The 24,243-nt window shown below is 41.1% G+C and overlaps 1 protein-coding gene across 2 annotated transcripts in view; it reads right to left on the bottom strand.

Moving 5' to 3' along the window:
* Nucleotides 1-24,243, bottom strand: part of RHEB (Ras homolog, mTORC1 binding) — a 60,734-nt gene that overhangs the window by 4,745 nt on the left and 31,746 nt on the right. The window contains exons 3-7 of one of the 2 annotated variants that reach the window (XM_073334630.1): nucleotides 22,838-22,905; nucleotides 14,659-14,741; nucleotides 10,066-10,122; nucleotides 9,914-9,961; nucleotides 9,135-9,216 (exon numbers count right to left, since the gene is read on the bottom strand). In XM_073334630.1, the coding sequence (XP_073190731.1) occupies nucleotides 9,135-9,216; nucleotides 9,914-9,961; nucleotides 10,066-10,122; nucleotides 14,659-14,741; nucleotides 22,838-22,905 (338 nt within the window). The remainder of the gene's footprint in view (nucleotides 1-9,134; nucleotides 9,217-9,913; nucleotides 9,962-10,065; nucleotides 10,123-14,658; nucleotides 14,742-22,837; nucleotides 22,906-24,243) is intronic. The other variant, XM_073334631.1, reaches the window with a different exon arrangement.

Raw genomic sequence — 24,243 nt, 5'->3', positions numbered from 1 at the left:
ACATCTCCAGTTGCCAGCTGCAGTCAGTGTGGTTGTAGGGTGGAGACTACACAACAAGAGACTGAACAAGTCTGTCCCTGGAGCTAAACACCAAGCTTGAAATACAATATGACAGATGTTACGTTATGTCTGAAGTCCAGCTGCATTCCCTTATCTTCTGTTCTATGTCACATTCTAGGGCTTTCTTTCCTCCGCTTTTGGAAGATTACAGAAATTGAAAACTACTGAGAACACCATAAAAGCATAGTTCTTTGAACTCATGTTCTGCATTTAGGTTTGCGTGAAATGTTTCGATTGGCTTCACAGTCTGAGTGCCCTATAAGCTTTTAATGTGTTTTGGTACAACAGCATTTTACATCTTCCAAAAGAGGAGGAAAGAAAGTCCTAGAATGTGACATAAAACAGAAGATAAGGGAATGCAGCTGGACTTCAGACACAACATAACATCTGTCATTTCAAGCTTGGTGTTTAGCTCCAAGGGCAGACTTCTTCAGGCTCTTGGTGTGCAGTCACCACCCTACAAGCATGCTGACTGCAGCTGGCAACTGGAGATGTATTTCAGAGTTCTCGGATTCTAGCTCCCAGCAAGAGGGAAGTGCAGCGGTCATGTGGAAGTAGGCTCAAAGAACCGCCTCCAAGCTCGCCACCATGGAAAGCTGTACCTATAAGCAACCCTAGATGTTGCTATCTGCAGTTACAGCAGGGAATTACAACTTCAGATGCTTTTTCTGCCCACTGCCGTCTTGAACTGGACTCCTATGTAGACCAGTTGAGATGGAGACAAAAACTGCAATTTGTGATCCAGCTATGGCTCTCCAGAAAGGAATCTACTGCAGCCATAGCTTCCCTTGCCTGGTGTTCTATCATCAAAAGGCTGCTGCAAGCTTGGTCGGTGTTCTTGGCTACAGCCCCACCCACCCGGAGGGAAAGTTCTCAAGCTTTGGATTCATACCCCCCAGGGCAGGCGGGGCTTGGATTTTGGCCCCCCTCCTGGGGCAAAGGGGCTCAGGCTTAGATCCCCCTTCCCGGGGTCGTGTAGTAATTTTTGTTGTCAGAAGAGGGTCACGGTGTAATGAAGTTTGAGAAATCCTGATCTAGGCAACACGGTTCCCTCTTCTATGGGGGAGGGGGAAGAGGGACCAATAGGATGGCCTACAGTTTCAGCAAATGGTTCACAGTCCTTTGGAAAACACTGAGTTTGTGGGACTGGAGTAACAGAACTGAAAGAAGAAGCTGCTGTAAGAGCCAGTGTGGAACAGCCTAAGACAACAGGATCCAAAAGACAGTTTAGAGTTATGATAATTCATGCACAAAGATAATGGCAGAGGCACCATCCTATGGCCTGGACTATGTGTGGGACAGCATACCTCCCTGGTGATAACTTGAAGGTGCAGGAACAAACAACATGATCTGAGAGCACTTCCTCAGGATCAAACAGAACAGACAGTTCCAGGGCTCCTCTCGGAGGACGTGGGATTTTCTCTGATAGGCTTGGAGAGCAAGAGCCTATCCCTTTGAGACAGAGAAGTTCTATCATTTAGGGCCTGTCTCACGGGAGTCCTGGCTTTCTAATATCTGCATTAGTCTACTCCGCTTTCAGAGGTTTTGCCAAGAGAAGATCTCCTCTGCAGGGTAGAGCAGCCAAGCTAACCTTTGATATCTGATCCCCTGGCCATTGCAGCCAAAGGGACATCCTAGCTGAGATGGAAGCACTCGTTCTTGAGGTGGTCGTGATGTTAAGTAGCATCTGCTATAAAACCACTCTAGACAGGGCAGTTTTTGAACCAGCTCTGTTCATCCCTGGTTTTGAATACCCTGGACAAGCTTTGGAGTCATGGCCCACCTTGATTATCATACACATTGTAAGGAGAGTGGTCACTTTAGATAAGCTATTACCAGCAGGAGAGTGGATTTGTGTGTGTGTGTGGGGGGGGGGGAGAGGTGGGTGAGAAAACCTGGATTTGTGCTGGAAATGGCCCACCTTGATTATCATACACATTGTAAGGAGAGTGATCACTTTAGATAAGCTATTACCAGGAGGAGAGTGGGGTGGGGGGAGGTATTTTTTCATGCTTTGTGTGTATAAAAAGATCTTCTACACTTTCCACAGCATGCATCCGATGAAGTGAGCTGAAGCTCACGAAAGCTTATGCTCAAATAAATTGGTTTGTCTCTAAGGTGCCACAAGTACTCCTTTTCTTTTTGCGAATACAGACTAACACGGCTGTTACTCTGAAACCTGTCAGAGAAATATGCAACATGTGACTTCTTGTGAAGAGTTGCCCGTCAACTCATATGCTCTTTTCAACACAGATTCAACATCTGTTGAGCATCTCTTTAAAAAGTTCCCATAACAAGTATTGCCATTCTCTTTTCCATTCAGGAGATTGTCACGTTTTCTTAATTTTTGGCAAGTATCCCAGGATCCCTTTGCATTGTATTACAAGATTTTTTGGGTATTTCCATTCTCTGGCCACCATGCCTAACGTGCAGATGGATGAGTAGTTGTTTCAGGGCCCTGTACGAACTCCATGGGAGGGGATCTATGGAAACTGGGTCAGCTGTGTCTTCCTTTTCCAGTAGAAGGATCAAAGCTCCTTCTGTACCTGGGGCTCATTTCTTTAGCTGTAGGAAGAACTTCGACTCCAGATTTATAGAATCTGGGTAGTCCTCTAAGCAAGATGCTAGCTTTCCTGCAAGCAGGAGGATAAAGAGAGGGTGGAGCATGGTCATAGTCCAGTCCCAATAGTCAGGGTGCTGGTATTATCATGGCCAGAAGACAGCAGCTGGAGAATTTATGAATCTAACCAGAGGGCAAGTGCTCAGAGACTTCTTGCTCCTAAAGGATGCTGGCCTTTGTCCACCCAAGACAGCAGCCACCACCTGGAGAATAACAAGCCTTGCTCCCAAGCTAGAGGAAGCCTCTGCCTTCTGAACTGGAGGGGGCTTTAAAGTCATGGAAGACAATCTTGGCTCCTCAAAGGGGGTCCCTATCCCAGAGGTTCCTTGGTGGCAGTGTGAAATCTCTCAGAAGAGGAGGAAGTGTCTCCAGAACCAGTAGGATGTTCCTGTCTTTGGTTCCTGTTGAAAGGGATGCTTCCCTGTCCTGCTCCCTGCCTGGTCTCTTCATTTAAGGGAAATCTCCTACCTTTCACCTTCCTTCCTGAAGAGCGTAAGTCACAAGATCCCCAGCAGCTGCCTGCAGTACCAAAGGTGGCTGTCCCAGCTTTGGCCTTTGGAGTACCTGAGCCCTGGACATGCTAGACAGAGTTATTCTCTGGCTGTAGCCAGAGGCAGCCACACAATAGCTGTGTCAGTCTTAGAAAGATTAGTGGAACCTGATCCTTCTCTGTGCAGTCTTTACTGGCTGGCAAAGGTACCGATCTCTCCGCTTCTTGAAAACTACTGGATTTACGAAACATTGTATAGAACAAGTGACCTCACCGACTTAGTTGTGTACTAGTGTGTGATAGTTAGTACAGCAATTTAATATGCTAGGTGTCATGAAAAAACTAACTTCTTTATAGAAAAAGCAGGCTACAGAACTACAGAGTGTCACTTCAGGTTTCAGAAAGTTATCAATAAATCCACAATATGAATTAGTGAGCCGTTACAAAGATGTATATTTAGCAATGGGAAAAAACTGAATGCCAGCTAGATTGTTTAACTAATAAAAGTTGACTGCACTTAAGTCAGATTTAGCTTAAAGAATTTGTTCTAGAGTGGAGCATTTGTGTACAGCTTGTCTTCTAAAACCACTTAGCTGCAAGTCTACTATTCACTGAAGGATTTTACAGGATGTTTACAACCTTCATATTTTTGCACTACTCCGGAACTAGACTGAAGAGTGGCATTAAACTTGCCAAAATCTGAACGAAGAATTCAAGTACTACAAAAATTAAATGGTGACTTCCTTTGGATCTGCAGAAGATTTTGTAAGATTTGTACTATCAATTTTCTTGACTGGTGTGGAGAAAATAAATAAGGAAGTGTTATTTACTCCTCATAACACAAGAACAAGGAGTCAGCAAATGAAATTAATAGGCAGCAGGTTTAAACAAAACAAAAGGAAGTATTTCTTCACACAACTCACAGTCAAACTGTGGAACTCATTGCCAGGGGATGTTGTGAAGGCCAAGACTATAACAAAATAGTACAACAAAATATATATATATATATAACAAAATATAACAAAAAAGGAACTAGATATGATTATGGAGGATAGGTCCATCAATGGCTATTAGCTAGGATGGGCAGGGATGGTGTCCCTAGCCTCTGTTTTCCAGGAGCTAGGAATGGGCAACAGGGGACGGATCACTTGATTACCTGTTCTGTTTATTCCCTCTGAAGCCCCAGGCATTGGCCACTATCGGAAGACGGGATACTGGGCCAGATGGACCTTTGGTCTGACCCAGTATGGCCGTTATGTTCTTTCGCCCTGCGGAAACTAGATTTTCTCGATTGTCCACTACCAGCAGCACAAGTTCTGGCAATTACATGTATGAAAGGATAAAAGAGGTATGATTTTACCAGGAGACAATGTTCCACCTTGCAGGATTGTCTGTCTGGTTGCACAAAGACCTTCAGGAAAGATACAGATTTGATTCCTAATTTTAGGTATAGAGAGGTGCTAGTGAACTTTCCACTAGCATAAGGGTCTGCTTGGAGCCTCCTTCTTCATCACAAACCAATCTGATACTGTTCCTCTGACCCCATCATGAGCCTGGATTCCATAAGGCAAAAGTTTCACTAGCAACATAGCTTGTTACAACCAAATTAAAAATGACATTTGAGTATGACAGCCTATTACTTCAAACCCACAGCCCGTTAAAGTGAACTAGGGAAGAGGTCAAAGAACATGACAGATTAAGCCCTATATACAGCCATGGGAACTGATTGCCCCACCACCCAATTTGCAATTACTCTGAAGATACCCTCAAAGATGCTTAGTTTTGCAGTTCTCAAACTGTATGTGTCTCCAGAGATAACATGCTTGTTAACAGCAAAAATGTTTTAAAATAAATAAATATATAGAGGTGAGAAATAACAGACTTCAACCCTATTGTACCTCTGCAAATGTGTGTACACAGAGTCAATCCTTTACCTCTCTCTAAAAGTGAGAAGTTTCAAAAAGTTTAGTGAATAGAAGATTGTTGGGGGCGGAATAGGTCTGGACAAGGAGAAGTCTGGAGATAAATGTGAGAAGGGAAGGACAGGAAGTAGAAACAAAAGTGAAACTGTTTGAGCAGCATATTCCAGAAGTCTTGAGGTCTTCCCGAGTGTAGCCTTCATTGATTTGAGCTCTACCATTCTCTCATTAGAAGGGAAAACCTATAATGGCAGCAGGCTGTAAAAGAGACCCAGTTTGGGAATAGGAACCATTCAAGAAATGTATGTTTGCTGATGATGTTTTAAAGAAAGTCACACCAGTGAACTGGTGGAAGTCACTTAAGCACTTGGATTCAGATATTGCTAAAGTGATAATCTCACTTAACAGCAGTACCTTCTTCTGCTGGTGTAGAAATAATATTTTCTTCCTTTGGACTAATTTATTCCAAATTGAGAAATCATTTGCGACCTGAAAAAAGCAGGAAAGCTTGTTTTTCTTTTCCAGATTATGAACAAATAGGAAAATGAAGGTGACTGAGTTAGCTGCAAAAGCCAATATTTTAAGTTTCTCATGTTGACCTGGCTGACAGTCTGTTTAATTTAAAAAAAAAAAAAAAAATTCATTTAATGATTTTAGTTAAATAATTTTAACAAAACAAACCTGATTTTAAAAAACATGAATGTTTACATTCAAAAATTCATATGCTTGTTTTGTTAAAATATTAGATGTTTGCTGTTGAAGAAAAAAATCCAGAATACATAACGTCGTTGTTTTAGTTAAAACAAACAATTTAAATGTCTGGTGATGTTCTACTCCTAATATAGCATGGCAAGAAAATCCTCCAAATATTAATGATTAATCTGTTGAATTGGAGATAGTTCACTTCTCAATGACTTCATAAATATCCGCTTCAATTACCTTTGGTAAATGAAATAACCAAACAATCATTCATTTTCTGATATAACTGTAAAACTAATCTGAAAAGTTTTCAAAGTAAAATCACTTTAAAAATGTACAAAAAGAAAAGGAGTACTTGTGGCACCTTAAAGACTAATAAATTTATTTGAGCATAAGCTTTCGTGAGCTACAGCTCACTTCATCGGATGCATTCAGATGAAGTGAGCAGTAGCTCACGAAAGCTTATGCTCAAATAAACTGGTTAGTCTCTAAGGTGCCACAAGTACTCCTTTTCTTTTTGCAAATACAGACTAACACGGCTGCTACTCTGAAACCTTTAAAAATGTACAGAATGTACCTTCTAAAAATGAAACCTAACATCTCCGAGTTGTGAAGAATATGTATTAAGGTTATAACAACCAACAAGAATGCACTTTTATGTAGAAATCCATGATTAATAGAGTCTTCTTGACTAGTGATTTAAATCATGATTAAATCAATTTGATTTCAATCAAATCCACCCTGTGATATTTAACAACAAAAAAGGGGAAAGGAACTCAAGATAGAATAGGGAAAGAACAGGTTAGAGAATATTTAGGTAAGTTAGATGTATTCCAAGTTGATTGCGGCTGATTAATTTAATCTCAGGTACTTAAGGAACTAGCTGAAGCAATCTTGGAACCATTAGCAATTATCTTTGAGAACTCCTGGAGGATGGGGGAGGTCCCTAAGGACTGGAGAAGGATAAACATAGTAACCATCTTCAAAAATGGGAACAAAGACTGGGGAATTATAGACCAGTTAGCCTAACTTCAATACCTGGAAAGATACTGGAACAAATTATTCAACAATCAATTTGTAAGCACCTAGAGGAATAGCTAGCATGGATTTTGACTGGCCTGGTGGGTTGCGGGAAACAACAGTCATGATTTTTGGCTTTATATAAGGCTTTTGACACAATCCCATATGATATTCTCACAATGAAATTCGGGAAATGTGGGCTACATAAAATTACTATACGGTGGGTGCACTACTGGCTGAAAAACCATACTCAGTAATAATCAGTGGCTCCTTATCGAGCTGGGAGGGCATATCTAGTGGAGGTTCCAAAGGTCCGTCACTACTGAATATTTTCATTAATGACTTGGATAATTGAGTGGAGAGTAGACTTAAAGTTTGGATGACACCAAGCTGTGAGAGGTTGTAAGCTCTTTGGAGGACAGGATCAGAATTCAAAACAACCTTGACAAGTAAGTGAATTGGTCTGAAGTCAGCAAGAGGCAATTCAATAAAGACATGAGCAAAATACTACATTCAGGAAGGAAAAAAAGTCAAATGAACTACAAAATGGGGGCAGTACTGCTGAAAAGGATCTAGGGATTACAGTGGATAACAAAATCTGAATCAAGGTAATGTAGTTTAAAAAAAAAGGCTGATATATTCTGGGGGTGTATTAATAGAAGTATCATATGTAGGACAAGGGAGATAATGGTCACTGGTGAGCCCTTAGCTGGAGTACAGTGTCCAGGTCTGGGTGCCACCCTTCAAGAAAGATGTCGAGAAACTGAGGAGAGCACAAAAATGATAAAATGTTTAGAAAACCTGACCTATGAAGAAAGATTAAACACTTACCCAGTTTTTTATCTTAAGACAAAAGACTGGCAGGGAGGGGACCTCATAAATCTTCAAACATCTTAAGGGCTGTTATAAAGAGGACAGTAATCAACTGGTTTCCAGGTCTATTCAAGGTAGGACAAGTGATGGGCTTGATCTGCAGCAAAGGAGAGGTAGCTCAGGGGCTCTCAACTTTTTTCTTTCTGAGGTTCCCCCCCCACAACATGCTATAAACACTCCATGGCCCAGCTGTACCACGACAACTGTTTTTCTGTATATAAAAGCCAGGGCTGGCATTGGGGGTAGCAAGCAGGGAATTCCCTGGGGCTCCACAACAAAGGGGACCCCACAAAGCTAAGTTGCTCAGGATCTGGACCCAGGTGGTGTGGCTCTGTATCCCGGGCTGCAGTTCTGTATGCTGAGCTTCGGCTTTCTGCTCTTGCCTGTAGTGAGTCTAATGCTGGCCATGCTTGGTGGCCCCCCTGAAACCTGCTGATGGCCCCCCAGGAGGCCCTGGACCCCTGGTTGAGAACCACTGATGTAGGTTATATATTAGGAAAAGCTTTCTAACTATAAGGGTAGTTAAATTCTGGAATAGGCTTCCAAGAGAGCTTCTGGAATCCCTATCATTCAAGGTTTTAAAGAACAGGTTGGACAAACACCGGTCAGGGATGGTCTAGGTTTACTTGGTCCTGTTTCAGTGCAGGGGGATGGACTTGACCTCTCAATGCCCTTTCCAGCTGTACATTTCTATGAAATACTGGAACATATTCAGGGGTAAATGAGGAAGCTATTACACCAAAGATTAGTGTTAGGTTAAAATGAAATTAAATCTGCTAGTTTTGTCACCATTTAGAAATAACAATGGTAACATTTACAATGTTTCCTGGTTATATTTGGTCAGATTGTGGCCATCCATCCATTAACACAACCCACATCACTACAAGATTTGAGACCCTCCCCAGTATTTATGATTGTGAGGCAGAGAAACATTACATTACTCCTATTTCAGAGGGAATGGAAGCACACTGGCAGAGCCTGGAAAAGAACCCAAATCTAAGGGCTGGCTAGTGCCTTACTCACAATACTATCCTTTCAGCGGTATGTTCCTGCTAAGGATACAGCAATTAATTCTCTATTTTTGAAGGTACCGATACAGATCAAGCCATTACCACTTCAACTTAGGGAAGAGAGTTTACACTGAATCTAACTCTTTCCACTTTAGCACCAGAACCAAACACACATATAATTAAGTTACACCTTTAGTCACATATTTCTCCTTTCAACAACCTTACTTTATCTTCAGTTCTCAATGAAATATTTGGACAAGCTTGCACACATGGACTTCACTGCAAGTAATCATTTCACTTTCTATTGCCAATACACAGCTATACAGCATATAGTAGTTTTCTTCCCATTGTGATGAGGCACATGTGGAGACATTTAAAGATCCTTTGATACCAAATCCCACTATTTAAACTGCAGCGTATCAAAGTGGATGTTAATTGGTTACCTGATTTTCTTTAGCAGAGGATTCCAAGAAAGCTGCATTCCAGGATTCTGCTAAAGCTTTCCCTTCTTCATAACTGATCACCCTGACCAAACAGAAAACAGTATAAATTATTACAGCAAAGAAAATGTTTGATGGCTTATGGAGAAGTTAGAGAAGGGAGCTGTAGCTCATGAAAGTTTATGCTCTAATAAATTTATTAGTCTCTAAGGTGCCACAAGTACTCCTTTTCTTTTTATGGATACAGACTAACACGGCTGCTACTCTGAAACCAGCATTTGCCATGCAACTGCAGTTACTTCCTTGCAGTACTTCATGCTCTATGAAGTATTAAACTGCTTTGCATGCAGTAAAAACATGTTCAAGTAAAATTTGGGTCTTGCAATACTTACTTTCCATTTTTACGATATTTTAGAATAACTCCATTTTATATAGTGCTTTAAAGTTATTGTCACAACATTCCTATGAAGTAAACATGCAACTACTCCATTTTGTAGATGAAAGAGAGGTTAAGTGACTTGCCCCAAAGCGAGAGTCAGGATTAGAATTCAGTAGCTCCTAGCTCTCACTTCCATATTCAAGTCCACAGTATCTTAGTTATGATAACTTAGTTTAATTTAGAATTAGGTTAGCTTATGCTAACTTTTTAGCTATGGAAAATTACATACCTATAATTTAGTTCCTAAGAAGAAAATTGCATTGAAATTGTTACAAGTGATGTTGCAATGGAGAACTGTTATGGTATCTTAAATTTTTCAGAAAAAAATATTGTATTTACATACCGTTCCATATGCAGGTCTTTTTTATTTCCAACCAGCATAATGGGTATTCTGTGAAAAAAAGTGAACCACTTTTAGAACAGCTGTTATAGCATACTGAACAAAGTACTAGTAATATACCTGCAATGAAATGAGATGAAAGTGTTACTACTTACTGGACTTTTCCCACCATATCCAATAACTTGCCATGGATAACTTTAATCACTTCAAAACTGCAAAATAAAGGGATGAAATCACACATGCACTCTGATGTTTAGCCTTAATACCCAATACACAAGCAATTAATTCCACCTGTAGACTGTGTGTTTAAGCTTTATTCTCACTTTAGCTATAAAACTGAGATGCTCTAAATGTGTTACTGATTCCTGTACAAAAAGACAAATTGGGCCAGAACTCCATAACACACAAGTTCATCTAACAATATTCTTACACAGGCCAAGATAATCCTGTCTAATATACTTGTTTTTCCTTTAGATAAAGGGCACTGCAAGTGTATGAATCAAGACTGAGAAAGACATGCCTTAAGCATTATTTGGATGTTTGATGAATCTGCTTGGAGTGTAGGTACACTTTAGGCAGAATGTGTAATAAGATTTAGCTGCACAATGCAGGAAGTCTGGGTAACCAGGTTAAATTAAAAGTACAGCTTCAAAACCAAACAAGCACTAAGAAGGAAGGTGCAGCAGAAATACTAAGCATGTAGTGCTTTGCTGAAATTCATAGTACTTTCCATTTTAAATTGGGACAACACTCAATTTCAAAATTAAAATAGAATCCAAGTGATTTCATTCAGAATTTATGCACTTGAAAATGAAGAAAAAGCCTGAACTGTGACTTTCCAAGTCAAGAGAAGCACAAACTGAGCTGTCAGGTTGTATGAGAAACATTGCTTGTTCAGATACTACAATTATGGGTGCTAATACAAAGTCTGTACACAAAGACTTGAGTTACTAAGGTCAGAAGCAATATTGTGAGGTGCCAGGAAGCCTCACACCCAGCTAACTTAATGGATATTTAGTACCATGCAGAATAAGCAAGTCGTAAACAAATGAAGCCAGTGATGTGCAATGGCAACCATTTTATTACATTTGGAGTAACTGAGCTATGAGGGAGTTTGACAGACAACTTTGATCAATTATAACAGGGATTTCATGTATAAACCTGGACTGGACACAAATATTGCAATTAAAAATTATTTGTAGGGTAAGGTAGGTAGGTTCTGACTTTCAAAACGTTATTGCCATAAGTAGTGTGCTCATTTACGTGGCATTTTAATCAGAACTCAAATTCCAAGGGCCTGATTCTTCAAGCACAGCTTTGCATTAAATACGTGCCACAAAGATAGATGCCTTTAATACCTCCCTGTACAAGACTGGTCTAATCTGCATGAGGAAACCAGCCTGGTGTCAAACTAGTCAAGAATCAGGGTCCACAAAAGTAGCCTAAAGCCATCTTTGCCTCTTTCCCCCCACAACAGCTGACCACAAGCAGACTATAGAATCTGGCCCACAGTTAGGTATGCACTCTCCTGCCTAAATCAGTTGCCTGTAGACATTTGGGAAGGAGATTGCAAGAGACAATGAAAACACAAAAAACATGGAAGTACACCGAGACAGTGAACTCTAATGATTGTTATAATGGACCAAACAATTGCCAATAAACCCAAAACAGAACGGGGGAAGTATCAGTGGACCAGGTAGCATTACACTGACGTTTCACATCACTTCATCTTTACTACCTTATGAACAGATTTCCTACATTAGCAAGTGGAATTAACGAAGTTCCAAATTAAAAAACAAGGTAACTGTAGGGCCACAATTTATTCTCTGCAGGCTGACAGTAACTGAGGATTCATTAAGGAGGTACACAGTGGATTACAATGCATGTTATTGCTCACTAGAAATGGAACCTACTTTGTGATACAAATTAGGAATTTAATTAGGTAAACCAGAATGAGAAACCTTCAATAACCTTGATTGTGAGCAAATTTAAGACTAGTTTAGAGAAGTAGGGCATTGTTTGCTTCTTTAGGAGCATTTTTATGAATTCCCATTTGACAAACACTGCACTTGAATCACTCAATATAGAAGAGAAAGTGGAAAGTAACAAGTACTCAAAAATAACAAGTACCCTACAGTATCAGTACTCAAATGTTCAGTTCCTATCTCAATATATAGCCAGTGACCTAGCTATATGAACCAAGAACAAACAACTTGTGTCAGACTGGAGTAGCAACCAACAAGCAAGCAGAAGACAAATCAAAGCCTCTTTGGCTTTCCAGAGTACTTAGGCAATCAGAGAGTGGTGTTACATGATATGTTCTACTGTTTAGAGTGTCTGGATGCAGGACAGAACAGGATATGACACCTTACACTTCAAGTAGATTTCTACTTTTTAAGAACCACGCAGTAAAATAAAAAGCCATTTAAAAAACAAAACAAAACAAAAAACCACTAGAAAAGAACATGTAGGTATAGACCCAGGGCAGTCTGAATACATTCTGGAGTTCTTTGCTAAGCTTACACTAGAATTTGACTCTTCCACAGTGGCATCTCAACAGCTGTCAGGCAGGACAAAGTTCTATTTTTCATCTGACTGCTTGACTTTGCAGCACTACATAATAGAGAACTGGAGCCAGAGTTAAAGAATTAAATCCTCTAGATATTACAGATCAGGTATAGGACAATCAGTGGAAGCTTCCAGGTCATCAAAGTGCCTCAACTCTGGTTGAAAGGTAGTAACTCTAGCAGCAGAGACTCAGTTCTATTGCTACTCTATCCATGTCTCTAGGTGAAACTACAAATAAGGGAACTTCACATCTTCAGTACACTGTCGCAGATGCAGGCAATTGTCCCTTTGAGTGGGCTGAGATTGAGACAACCAACTCATTTTACTTAGGACCATGCTGCTAGCCAAGCCCCGATCTGAACTAGTGACCAAGATGATGGGAGACTCCATGTCCCATAAATCCCCAGGCTTTCAAACATTGTCTTAAAATTAAGCCAGAGTGCCTCCCCCAGGAGGAGAGAATGCTATCACCAAGTTTGTGTTGTTTGACAGTTTGTACATGGGGGTGCTTTATAATTATTTCACAGTCTTAAGACTCAAGTCTCATCTTCATCACCTGTTACTTTGAACAATCCTTTAAATAGCGACAGAAGCACCTGTCTAAAACATATGCTCCCATTAGCATTATTCCTCAATACTACAGAATGTTAATTTGTTTCACTGAGTAGATCTGACGAAGCTACTCTGCATATACTTTATGCATTAAGGTAATTTGCAACCATAAGAGTATTTGAGCAGCCCAGTAGAGTTCAGATTAGGACAAACATACTAGACACTCCAGTACCTGTCAAGAATACAAGCAACTGTGTTCTTTCAAAGTGTCCCTATGTGCTGAACAGGAAGAGAGGTCGCTCAGTACCTTCTGTTTTTAAAAAAAACTTGAAGGTTCTTAGATTTTACTTATTTAGCAGCTTACATAAGGCAGCTACTATTTTTAAAGTGCTAACTCTTTCTCTTCTACTGATATGCAGATGCTGTACAAGGTAACTTTAAAAAGAAATCCTGCCACTAAAACCCACCAAATTTATAGAAACAAGAATGTAGGGGTCCAAAAAAGGAAGGAGATTAATAGAATATGGTGCCAATGACTGTACAAAAACCTAATAAAGAGGTTAATGTGCTTCTTACCAGTAAAGAGATTACCTAGAAGAAAGCTGGGCCTCAAGGCAGAAAGGATCTTAATTCAAACTCTGAAAGCTGAATAGCTATTCTGAGAAGCTATTTTACAGTAAGACATGTCCTTCAATAGTGCAAATAAAGCAGCTTACAAGCCAAATTCATATACACTGTCAATTGCCTGGCAGCTCATAGCACTGAGCTTCCTTACTGAACAGGCAATTTCTACCAGTCAACTGGACAGGTGGGCAAGGCAGAGGGGGAGAGAAAAAAACAACAAAACACAAAAAAACGACCAAGAAGAATCAGCTCTATTTGAGAGCACAGCTACAGCTACTCTACAGAGCTTACAGCAGAGCAACTACACCAGTGCAGCTGCGTCACTGTCGCGGACACTTGAAGCAGACAGGAGAGTGCTCTCCTGTTGGCTTACTTACTCCAGCCCCTGCAAGCAGTGATAACTATGTCGGCAGGAGCTCTCCACCAACATAGTGCTGTCAACACCAGTGTTTATGTTGGTGTAACTTACATTGCTTGGGGGATGGGGGAAGATTTATTCACCCCAGTGCATGACATAAGCGATGCCAAAATAAGCTGTAGTGTAGACACAGCCTAAATTCATACAGCAAAGAGGAAAGAGAACCAACAATATGGTTCTTATGTTCACATGAGTTCTGACCCAAGGAGAAAAGTCAGAAAACATGCAGTGCCCCTAGCATTCTAGGTCATGTTTCAATTTATGCCTCTTTGTACTCACATACCACAATGAGGAGCACTAGGAAGACTTAAGCTTGATCATCTTTTTACTCAAAGCTCATAACCAATACACTTGAATCTGGATTCTATCTTTACTTGTAGTTTGCAAGCTGCTTAGGTACAGTAAAGATATTTTCAAAATGCTATTGGGAGGAGAATTGTTATTCCCATTTTACAGATGGGAAATGGAGCCAGATATTCAGGAATTGTCTGAGGGCATACAGGGAGTCTGTGGCAGAGCCAGGGATTGAAGCCACATGAGTCTCATAAGCTTACTCATAAGAATACACACAAAGAAGAACTATTACCTTTTTATTGATGTGACTGAATAAACGAGAATGTAGCCATTAATGTCTATGGAGTATGTCTGAGGAAATATGGAGTATTCATCCTGTGGAAGGAAAATGGTATTTTTAAAAACAGTTACTGCCACAAGGGTGAGAAACTTAGTGACAGTAGATCACCAGCAGTTTTAAACACTGACCATATTTTAAGACATAATTGCAAAAACACCATTTGCAAAGATTTAAAACAATGTCAATACAGGTGAATCAGACTCCATGGCAGGCCTCTTGGTGGAGGCTGCATGTTCCTTAAGGATTACATATGGACATTTGGAAAAAGTCAAGGAAGCTGGGGATAAGAAGCTGTAGATTCCCCCCCACTCCCATATATACACTAAACAAAAAGGATTTCACAATTTCCCACAAAATAAAATTAAGAAGAGCGTTTCGGGTTGAAATGTTTTGTTTCAATTTTGATATTTTCTAATACTGTAAAATAAAATTCAAAACAAATCAAAACATTCTACTCCAAAAAGTTTCAAAATGGAATGTTTTGATATCAAAATGCTTAGTTTTAGGTCTTTCCTCTACCTCCACTCAACATTTCTTAAAAATAGAAGTGGTCAAAGTTTTTCCAAGATGTCTAAATTCTATATAGATGTTGTTCTGATGGTAGATTTAAAGTTTAGTTTGAGATCACTTCATCTCGTCAGTCAATCCAATTTGCTCAGACTGTTCACTTCCACAAGTCAGCCTATATGACGCAGGAGAACCTTCCTTCCCCCTTTCCTAATGGGCAAGTGGGAAAGGACCCTTTATCTAGTCCTCCCCCACCTTCACAACTTTTTAGCAAGGTGAAGCTAGACAGAACTTGTCTTCGCTTGTGCCTCATATTCAGCTCTAATGTGCGGCAAAGCCCCCACCACTGCTCGAATATCAGATAAGCATGCAGCTTGGTTACTGACTGTAAAGTAAATGGCTTGGATTACTTCTATAGTAAGTGCAAGAAAGATGGTGGATGTGCAAAGCATTAGACTGTACTTGGCATTCCACAGGATTTCTATCAATTGGAATAGCTTTGGTAACAATTATCACCATCTGCCCCACAATCTCTAGTACCTTTTAACCAAGGCTCTTGTTTTCACAGTACTCCCACCATCAACCCATCACTTCACTCCCTCCAGCTTTACAAGTTTCAGTACCAAATCCTGTGCTGTACGGAGATAGTTGTTATCTCAACCCTTTCTAATCCACACTTTCACAACTGTCTGCTTGGCTGTTATCTGCTTGTGAGAGATGCTTTTTGGAATTATACAGTTAACATTTAAGAAGTTTGCCAACTAACAGCATAACGCAGCCCAGTAATTACTTTTGGTGTAAAGTGGTGTGTGTGAATCTGCAGTTATTACTATAATCTTTGCTACGTTGTATGTATCCATCTAAGCAGCCCCCATGGTCTATTGGGCAAGTAAACACAACTGAGCAAAGCTTGTGCTAATGCATTTACAGTGCTTTTCAACATCTACTCACAAGATCTCCCCCCTCCAACCCACTGAAGCCAACAAAGAAAACTCAAAGAAAATCCATGGGAAAGAAAGGTTTAAAAATAACCACTGGTGAGACAATGCTATTTTAATTAAGAATTAGTTTCAACTGTGTGATACTGAGATTGAACCTCAACCCTGAGAATGAACTCTGTTTAAGGTTGTGTTGGCTGGGGAATTGGTTGAGTTATGGTATTCTTTTTAGACTGAATTAGTGTTCTTGGGAAGGCGGGTTCTGATTTCTACAATTGCAATTTGCAAGAGAAGGAAAGGTAGCTACCCAGCTCCTGACACAAAATGACCAAAAATCATGATGTTTGGTCCACTAGCCTGCAATATACCGTTCAACACCACTCAAAAGACAGCAAGGTATGGGGAAGCGCCATTTGGCCAGCATAGCAAATGAGAAACTCAAAAATATTAGCACCAAAAGAAATAGTTACTTTCCTTGTGCAGCTTTCAGAGTAACAGCCGTGTTAGTCTGTATTCGCAAATAGAAAAGGAGTACTTGTGGCACCTTAGAGACTAACCAATTTATTTGAGCATATTATTTTCCACAGTATGCATCCGACGAAGTGAGGTGTAGCTCACGAAAGCTCATGCTCAAATAAATTGGTTAGTCTCTAAGGTGCCACAAGTACTCCTGTTCTTTTTTCCTTGTGCAGTAACTGTGGTTCTTTGAGATGTGTCCCCCTATGGGTGCTACACTCTAGGTGCACTAACACTCCCTGTGCCTTTGATTGGAGATTTCTCATAGCAGTGTCTGTTTGGCCCACATGTGTATGTCAGTCAGTCTCATGCCCAGAGCTGTTATGCAGCTCTGTGTGGGAAAAACTGCCCTCAGATCCTTCTCTACCACAAAGTCCCATGGCAGAGAACTGTGAAGCAGAGGGAAAGGACAGGCAGAGGAGCATTTATAGGGACACACACCTTAAAGAACCACAGTTACTGCACAGGGTGAGTAACTATTTCTTCTTCCAGTAGTGTCCCTATCGGTGCTCCACCCAAGGTGGCTACCGAGCACTGCCCTCTAAGATGGAGGGGGCTTCGGAGTCAAGTCCAGTAGAAGGGAAAGAATAGTTGATCCAAACACAGTATCAGAGGCAGAGTCATGAGTTTTTGCATAGTGTTTGGTGAATGTATATATAGAATCATGAGTTGTAGGACTGGAAGGGACCTTGAAAAGTCTTTTAGTCCAGTCCCCTGCACTCAAGGCAGGACTAAGCATTATCTAGACCAGAGGTTCTCTACCTATTTACCATTGTGGGCCACATATGCAGTTCTCCATGTGTTATGTGGGCTGCATCCACATAATATACATACCTGTATGGCCCTGAAGGTACCACATGGGCTGCAGCTGTGTGCTGATTGGGCTGCAAGTAGCTCACGGATTGAGAACCACTGATCTAGACCATTCCTGAGAGGAGTTCATCATTGGAGATTTTAAAGAGCAGGTTAGACAGAGATTCTACAACCTCCCTAGGCAATTTATCCTAGTGCTTAACCACTCTGACAGTTAGGAAGTTTTTCCTAATGTCCAACCTAAACCTCCCTTGCTGCAATTTAAGCTCACTGCTTCTTATCCTATCCTCAGAGGTTAACAATAATAATTATTCTTCCTCCTCCTTGTAACAACCTTTTATGTACTTGAAAAGGTATGTCCCCTTTCAGTCTTCTCTTTTCTAGACTAAACAAACCCAATTTTTTCAATCTTCCCTCATGTGTCATGTTTTCTAGACTTTCAATCATTTTTGTTGCTCTTCTCTGGACTTTCTCCAATTTGTCCACATCTTTCCTAAAATATGGCACCCAGAACTGGACACAATACTCCAGTTGAGACCTAATCAGCACATAGCAGAAGAATTACTTTGTGTTTACTTACAACACTCCTGCTAATACATCCCAGAATGAAGTTTGCTTTTTTTGCAACAGCATTACACTGCTGACTCATATTTAGCTTCTGATCCACTATGACCCCCAGATGCCTTTCCGTAGTACTCCTTCCTAGGCAGTCATTTCCCATTTTGTGTGTGTGTGCAACTGATTGTTCCTTCCTAAGTGGAAAACTTTGCATTTGTCCTTATTGATTTTCATCCTATTTACTTCAGACCATTTCTCCAGGTTGTCCAGATCATTTTGAATTTTAATCCTACCCTCCAAAGCACTTGCAAACATGTCCAGCTTGGCATTGTCCGGAAATTTTATAAGTACACTCTCTTTGCCATTATCTAAACCATTGATGATAATATTGAACAGAATCTGATCCAGAACTGATCCCTGCAGGACCCCACTTGATATGCTCTTCCAGCTGGACTATGAACTATATAACTGGTAACTATTCTCTGGGAACAGTTTTCCCAACCAATTATGCACTCAACTTTAGTAGCTCCATCTAGGTTGCATTTCCCTAGTTTATGAATATAGATGCCCAAGTAGCAGCTTTACAGATTTCAATAAACAGCATATTTTTGAGAAAGGCCATTGAAGTGGCAATAAACCCTTGCAGAATGGATGCTTATAACCAAAGGTAGTTGAATGTTGCAAGACTGGTAACAAGAGCTAATGCAGCCTGATAGCCATTTGGGAAACCTCTGGTGACAGACGGCTGACTCTTTTGACCTATCTGCTAGAGCAGGAGTCGGCGGCACGTGAGCTGATTTCTAGTGGCACTCTGCTGCCAGCCAGGGTCCCAGCCGCTGGCCCCACTCAGCCCGCTACCGGCCTGGATGGATAGAACCCCGGGCCAGCAGCCGGGACCCCGGCTGGCAGAGGCCGGCGACCGGAACCCCAGACCGGCAGCGGGTTGAGTGGCTCAGCACGCCGCTGGCCCCACTCAGCTGGGATCCTGGCCCGGGGTTCTGTCCATCCAGACCAGCAGCGCGGGTGTCAGACGGAACCCCAGACTGGCAGCACGCTGAGCTGCTCAGCCCGCTGCCAGTCTAGGGTTCTGTCCGCCAGCTCCTGCCAGCCAGGGTCCCGGCCGCCAGCCCTGCTCAGCCAGCTGTTCACCCGAGGTTCCCGTAAATGTAAAATGTATTATTGTCATGCGAAACCTTAAATTATTGAAGACTTGGCACGCCACTTCTCAAAGGTTGCTGCCCCCTGTGCTAGAGAATGAATAACTTGTCAGTGTCTCTGAAGGTCTTTGTTCTGTCTAGATAGAAGGCCAGAGCTCTCCTGACATCCCGGGTGTGCAACAGTGTATCCTGACTATGTAGATTTGATTTGGGGTGGAAGCCAGGCATGTGAATGGGCTGATTGAGATGTAAATCGGAAGAAACTTAGGTAAGAATTTGGGGTAGTGCCACACGACCTTATCCTTAAAACACATTGTAGCGGGGTGTGTGTGTGTGTGTGGGTGTGTGTGATGACATCCAGGTACCTATTTCTCAATGTGTCGTGCTGATGTAATGGCTATCGAGAATGCAGTCTTTGCTGCAAATGGAGCAGTGAGCAGGTAGTCAAAGGTTCAAAGGTGCAGTCTTGTGAGGCATTTAAGGACCAGATTAAGTTCCCATATTGGAGTAGGATGTTGGTCTGGTGGTTTCCCAGTCCTCTAAGGAATCTCACTGTGGTCAGATAGGCAAAGATAGAATAAACTTTTATTGGGGTGGAAAGCCGTGATGGTTGCGCCAGGTGGATTTGTATAGAGCTCAACTGATAGACCTGAGGTTTTCAGAGTTAGGGCACATCCCCGTATATCTGGAAGTGACGTGATCATTGGTGGAATCTGTCTAGTCATACCAGCTGACAAATTGTGTCCATTTTTGAGAATATGGGTAATGAGTAGATTGTTTCTTGCTGTGTAATAGTACTCTTTACGTCTTCGAACAGGCTGTCTCTAATAATCCTGTGAGCCATCGACCAACCATGCTTTTAGAGGTTTCATCCCAATCTCATGATGCTTCATCTTCCTGCCCTTCTGGGAGAGACAGGGAGCAGCATGAAGAGTAATCTGAGAGCAAACAGCTGTATCCTGTAAGGAAACCACATTTGCCTGTGCCAGGTTGGAACTATTAGAATGACACTGGCTCTATCGATCTTTATTTTGAGCATTGCTTTGGCTATTAAGGGAGCTGGTAAGAATGCATACAGTAGGGTTGATGATCACTGAAGGTGAAAAGCATCCCTCAAGGAATGGTGACCCAATCCATCCCTTGAGCCAAAGCGGGTGCATTTCTTACTTGACTCTGTGGCAAACTAGTCTATCTGAGGGGTGCCCCATTGACTGAATACGTTGTGTAATTCGTTGGGGGGAGGGGGTCTATTTCTCACTCATGGTCTTGGAAGAAGAGTCTGCTGAGTGCGTCTCCCATGGATTCAGAACATGCCTGCAAATAGGTAACTATGATGGTGATCTGGTTTTATGTACCAGTTCCAAAGCCTGACAGCCTCAGTGCAGAGGGAAGGAGATCTTGCTCCTCTTGGGCAGCTGATGTAAAACACGCATGATAGTATCTGTTATGATCTTATTTGTTTGCCCCTGATTAGTGATAGGAATTGGAGACAGGCATATCTGACTGCTCTTGAGTTCCAGGAGACTGCTCTTGAGATTCCAGGAGTTCCAGGGCAGGTGGTTGTCACTGTCTCTTGTGACAACCACCTGCCCTGAATCCTGTAAGTGTCTATATGTGCTCCCACCCTAGCAGAGATGCATTTGTCGTTCTGACGATTGGGTGAGGACGTGTAACTGGAACTGCTCTGCACATGCCGTGATGGTCTTTCTAGTCAAGGCATTGTTTTACAAAGGTAGGTACGGGAAGAAGCATATTTAGACTGTCTGGTGGATGAACAGACTGTTCTAAGCCACCCTTGAAGGCACGGCAGTCAAAGCCTGGCATGTTCTGTAACAAAGGTGGTGTAACAAAGGTGGTGGGCTGTATTTGTCCCAGTAATTAAATGCAGTTCCTGACCATGGTTTGGGGGCTAAGCTGAATTGTGTTTGCTGTGTTGGAAAGAGCCACAAACCTGTGCAGAGGAAGGTAGGCTCTTGCTGTCACTGGATCAAGATGTGCCCTTATGAACTCTAAGTTTTCCACAGGGGTCAAAACAGATTTTTTGTATGTTCAGTTGTAGGCCCTATTCAAGGAAGAGGTCTATGGCCTCAGAAGTTGCGTAAGACATCAGTTCCAGGAAGTGGCCTTTCAGCACCCAGCCATCCAGGTAAGGGGAAGCCAAGATATCTTTCCTGCAGCGCTTCACTGCTACCACAGAGAACCTTCGAAAAGGCCCTCAGTCTGGATGATAGGCCGAAGGGGAGCACTCCATAGTGAAAGTGCTCATGGCTAATAATGAAACTGAGGAATTGTTTGTGGGGTGGGTGGGTAGCGAGGTGGAAATATGCATCTTGAAGGTCAAGGACTGAGAATCAAATCTCCTTGCTCTAATGATGGAATCATCATTGCAAACGTCATTTTGAATTTCTGTGCCTCCACATAGGTGGTGAGTAAGTAGCCTCAGGTCTAGGATGGGTTTCCAACCTCAACTCTGTTTGGCACCTGGAAGTACCTTGCATAAAACCCCTTCCCTCTGTGCTGCATGGGAACTGATTCTACAGACACACAACTTACCATTGGGAACTATTTCTTGATGAAGAAATTGTGTAACACTGCTCATGCTGCTCTGAAACCCTACCACACACAGGAGTGACAGAACTATGAGTGAGGGATATTCGTGCCCGTAGTGGAGATGCCATACAATAAAAAGGCAAAGGGCAAACTCTCCATAATCTTGTCCTGAATTTAAATCCTTAGAAATACAAAATCATGAAATATACACATACACAGCCATGGGATTACATTAGCATCATGCATTGACACATGCTTGAGTATTTCTTTATGGAAGCTAAATTTTGCAGAGAGTCCCTATCATCATCAAGCTAAATGACTGTTTCATAGACCATTTATGTTCAAAACCTCCTGGAACATTCCCGGTATCTCCAAGACTGTGTGCACAAGCAACCCACCTACTCTCTGGGATTTAACAAAATGTAGTAGTCTATTTTAGTTGCAGGATCCAGCATATTTGTCAATGCCCACTAGACATTCATTCATGAGCAGCACAGAAATATGAATGTCAGTAATTATCACCGATTACAAATAAAATAACGCCCACCTTCATTTTGGTTATGCATAGCCTATGGCAGCTGGTCTTGGAGTCTGCAATAATAGGTTCTATCAGTTTAGCCCTTCTGCATTAAATGAATGCAATCAAGAATGCTAACAGGCATTACTAGCACATTACATTAAAAAGTGACGCGTCGACGTAACCGTATTTTTTGTATTTTGTTTGATGTAGCCAAATTCACTTTCCAAACACTAGTTTAAAAAAAAAAAAACCACTACAATACACTGCTTTAGCAATGTTTAATAGCCCCTCTCTATTAACCCCAAACAATCTGAACACATTTCTACTAATTTTGGGGGACTATACTATTTGATAGTATCACATTGGAAGTTAATTCAATTACTGCTAAATTAGCAAATACTAGTTTAGTGCTGTAAGCAAAGTGTAAAGGCCTTCAGACCCCCTTTATTCAAATATATCAATTGTGGTGTTTTGCTTAACACAGGACAATAGCACTCTAATCCTACAGGAGTAGCAATAAAACATGTAGTCTTCATTCTGAAGGAATGGTTCAGACAACAAAGGTCACTTACTTGGCCAGCTGTGTCTACTAGCTGAAGATGATATTCTTGCCCATTTACTGTGATCAGTTTTGTAAAAGCTAGAGGAAACAAGAGAAATGCACTTCAGAATTAAAACTGAATAGCTTTATACTCAAAGTCTACTGATATCAGACCAGAAATTAGTGGAGAGAACTCTAGTGGAACAATCTGAAGTTTAAGTTTTTAAAGAGGGAGTGAAAGACTAAATTGGGGTGCTCTGTATACAGTTAATATATTGCATACACTGAACATTAATGTTAATTATTAATTTAAAACTTCTGAAAATTGGAATTGCACACACTGGATGCAGAATTTCTCATAAAAGAGTTATTTCTTTATGTTTAAAGCACTTTAAGATTGTAGACTTTTCAAATAGATAAAAACTAGTGGACAAATTGTAGACCTAACTGGATTTTCACATTAAGAGTTACCTGAATGCAAGTCAATGTCAAAGTTAGTTAAGATTTAACATGAGGTCTTCAGTTTCAGAACCATTCTCTAAATCCAGTTTTCCTGATCTGAATACTGACCATGAAGCAAAAACACCAAAAAATGTTTTTAGCACAATGCAATTAAAAATAGCAGTGATTTATTGTGAACAAACTGCACACAGGACCACAGAAATTCTGACTTGAAGATGTCGCACTACTTTTAACTTGCTGCAGTTATCGCAGCACATTCAGTTCCTAATCAGGAAGTATATTTAGTACTATTAGAGGAAATCAAAACACTATTTATCAAGAAATGCCAATGCACATTATAAGCAGAAGATTATCTGGAAGCCACAACTCAATTTTTTCTTTTTTGCTTTTGTGAGGGTATATTAGCATAGTAATGTTATAGTAAGTGTAATATAAGCTAGTTGCCTCCAGTATTTTACTACCACATTCATGCAGAGAACATAAGGAGCCAATTTCAAAGCTTTTTGTTTTGGCCCAGATGGTTAGTCTTTGTACTTTCCAAATGTACACCCTAGCTTTCAACACTCTTGATATGCCTCTAGGGTTATTACAATGTTATGGACTGAAATTTTGACTTAGGTCTCTAATGTTTAAAGCAGCACAGATTTCCTGAAAGGATGAAAGTCATAAACAAACAGCACCTTAAGGTTAACTATTTTAGTGCTGAATGTTTTAGCAAGAACATTAAGCTGATGTGCTAAGCACACATTTCCTGACTTGCCTCCCAGCGGCCAAATGTTTTGGGAGTCCAAAACTTCTAGCATCCCCGTTGACAATCTCCACAATGCAGTTCTCTCCCTCTGCCAGTATAAACTTTTGCAGTGCATTGAAGGCGATAACTTTCAGTATTAATGTTTGTGCTTTCCTGTAAACTAAACAACGAATACCACAAAGACGCTATTATTCATTTTTGTGTTTTGTTAAACTTGTGGAGGT

This window comes from Lepidochelys kempii, chromosome 2 (assembly GCF_965140265.1).
Source record: "Lepidochelys kempii isolate rLepKem1 chromosome 2, rLepKem1.hap2, whole genome shotgun sequence".
NCBI lineage: Eukaryota > Metazoa > Chordata > Testudines > Cheloniidae > Lepidochelys > Lepidochelys kempii.
This window is presented reverse-complemented; position numbering and strand designations above follow the sequence as displayed.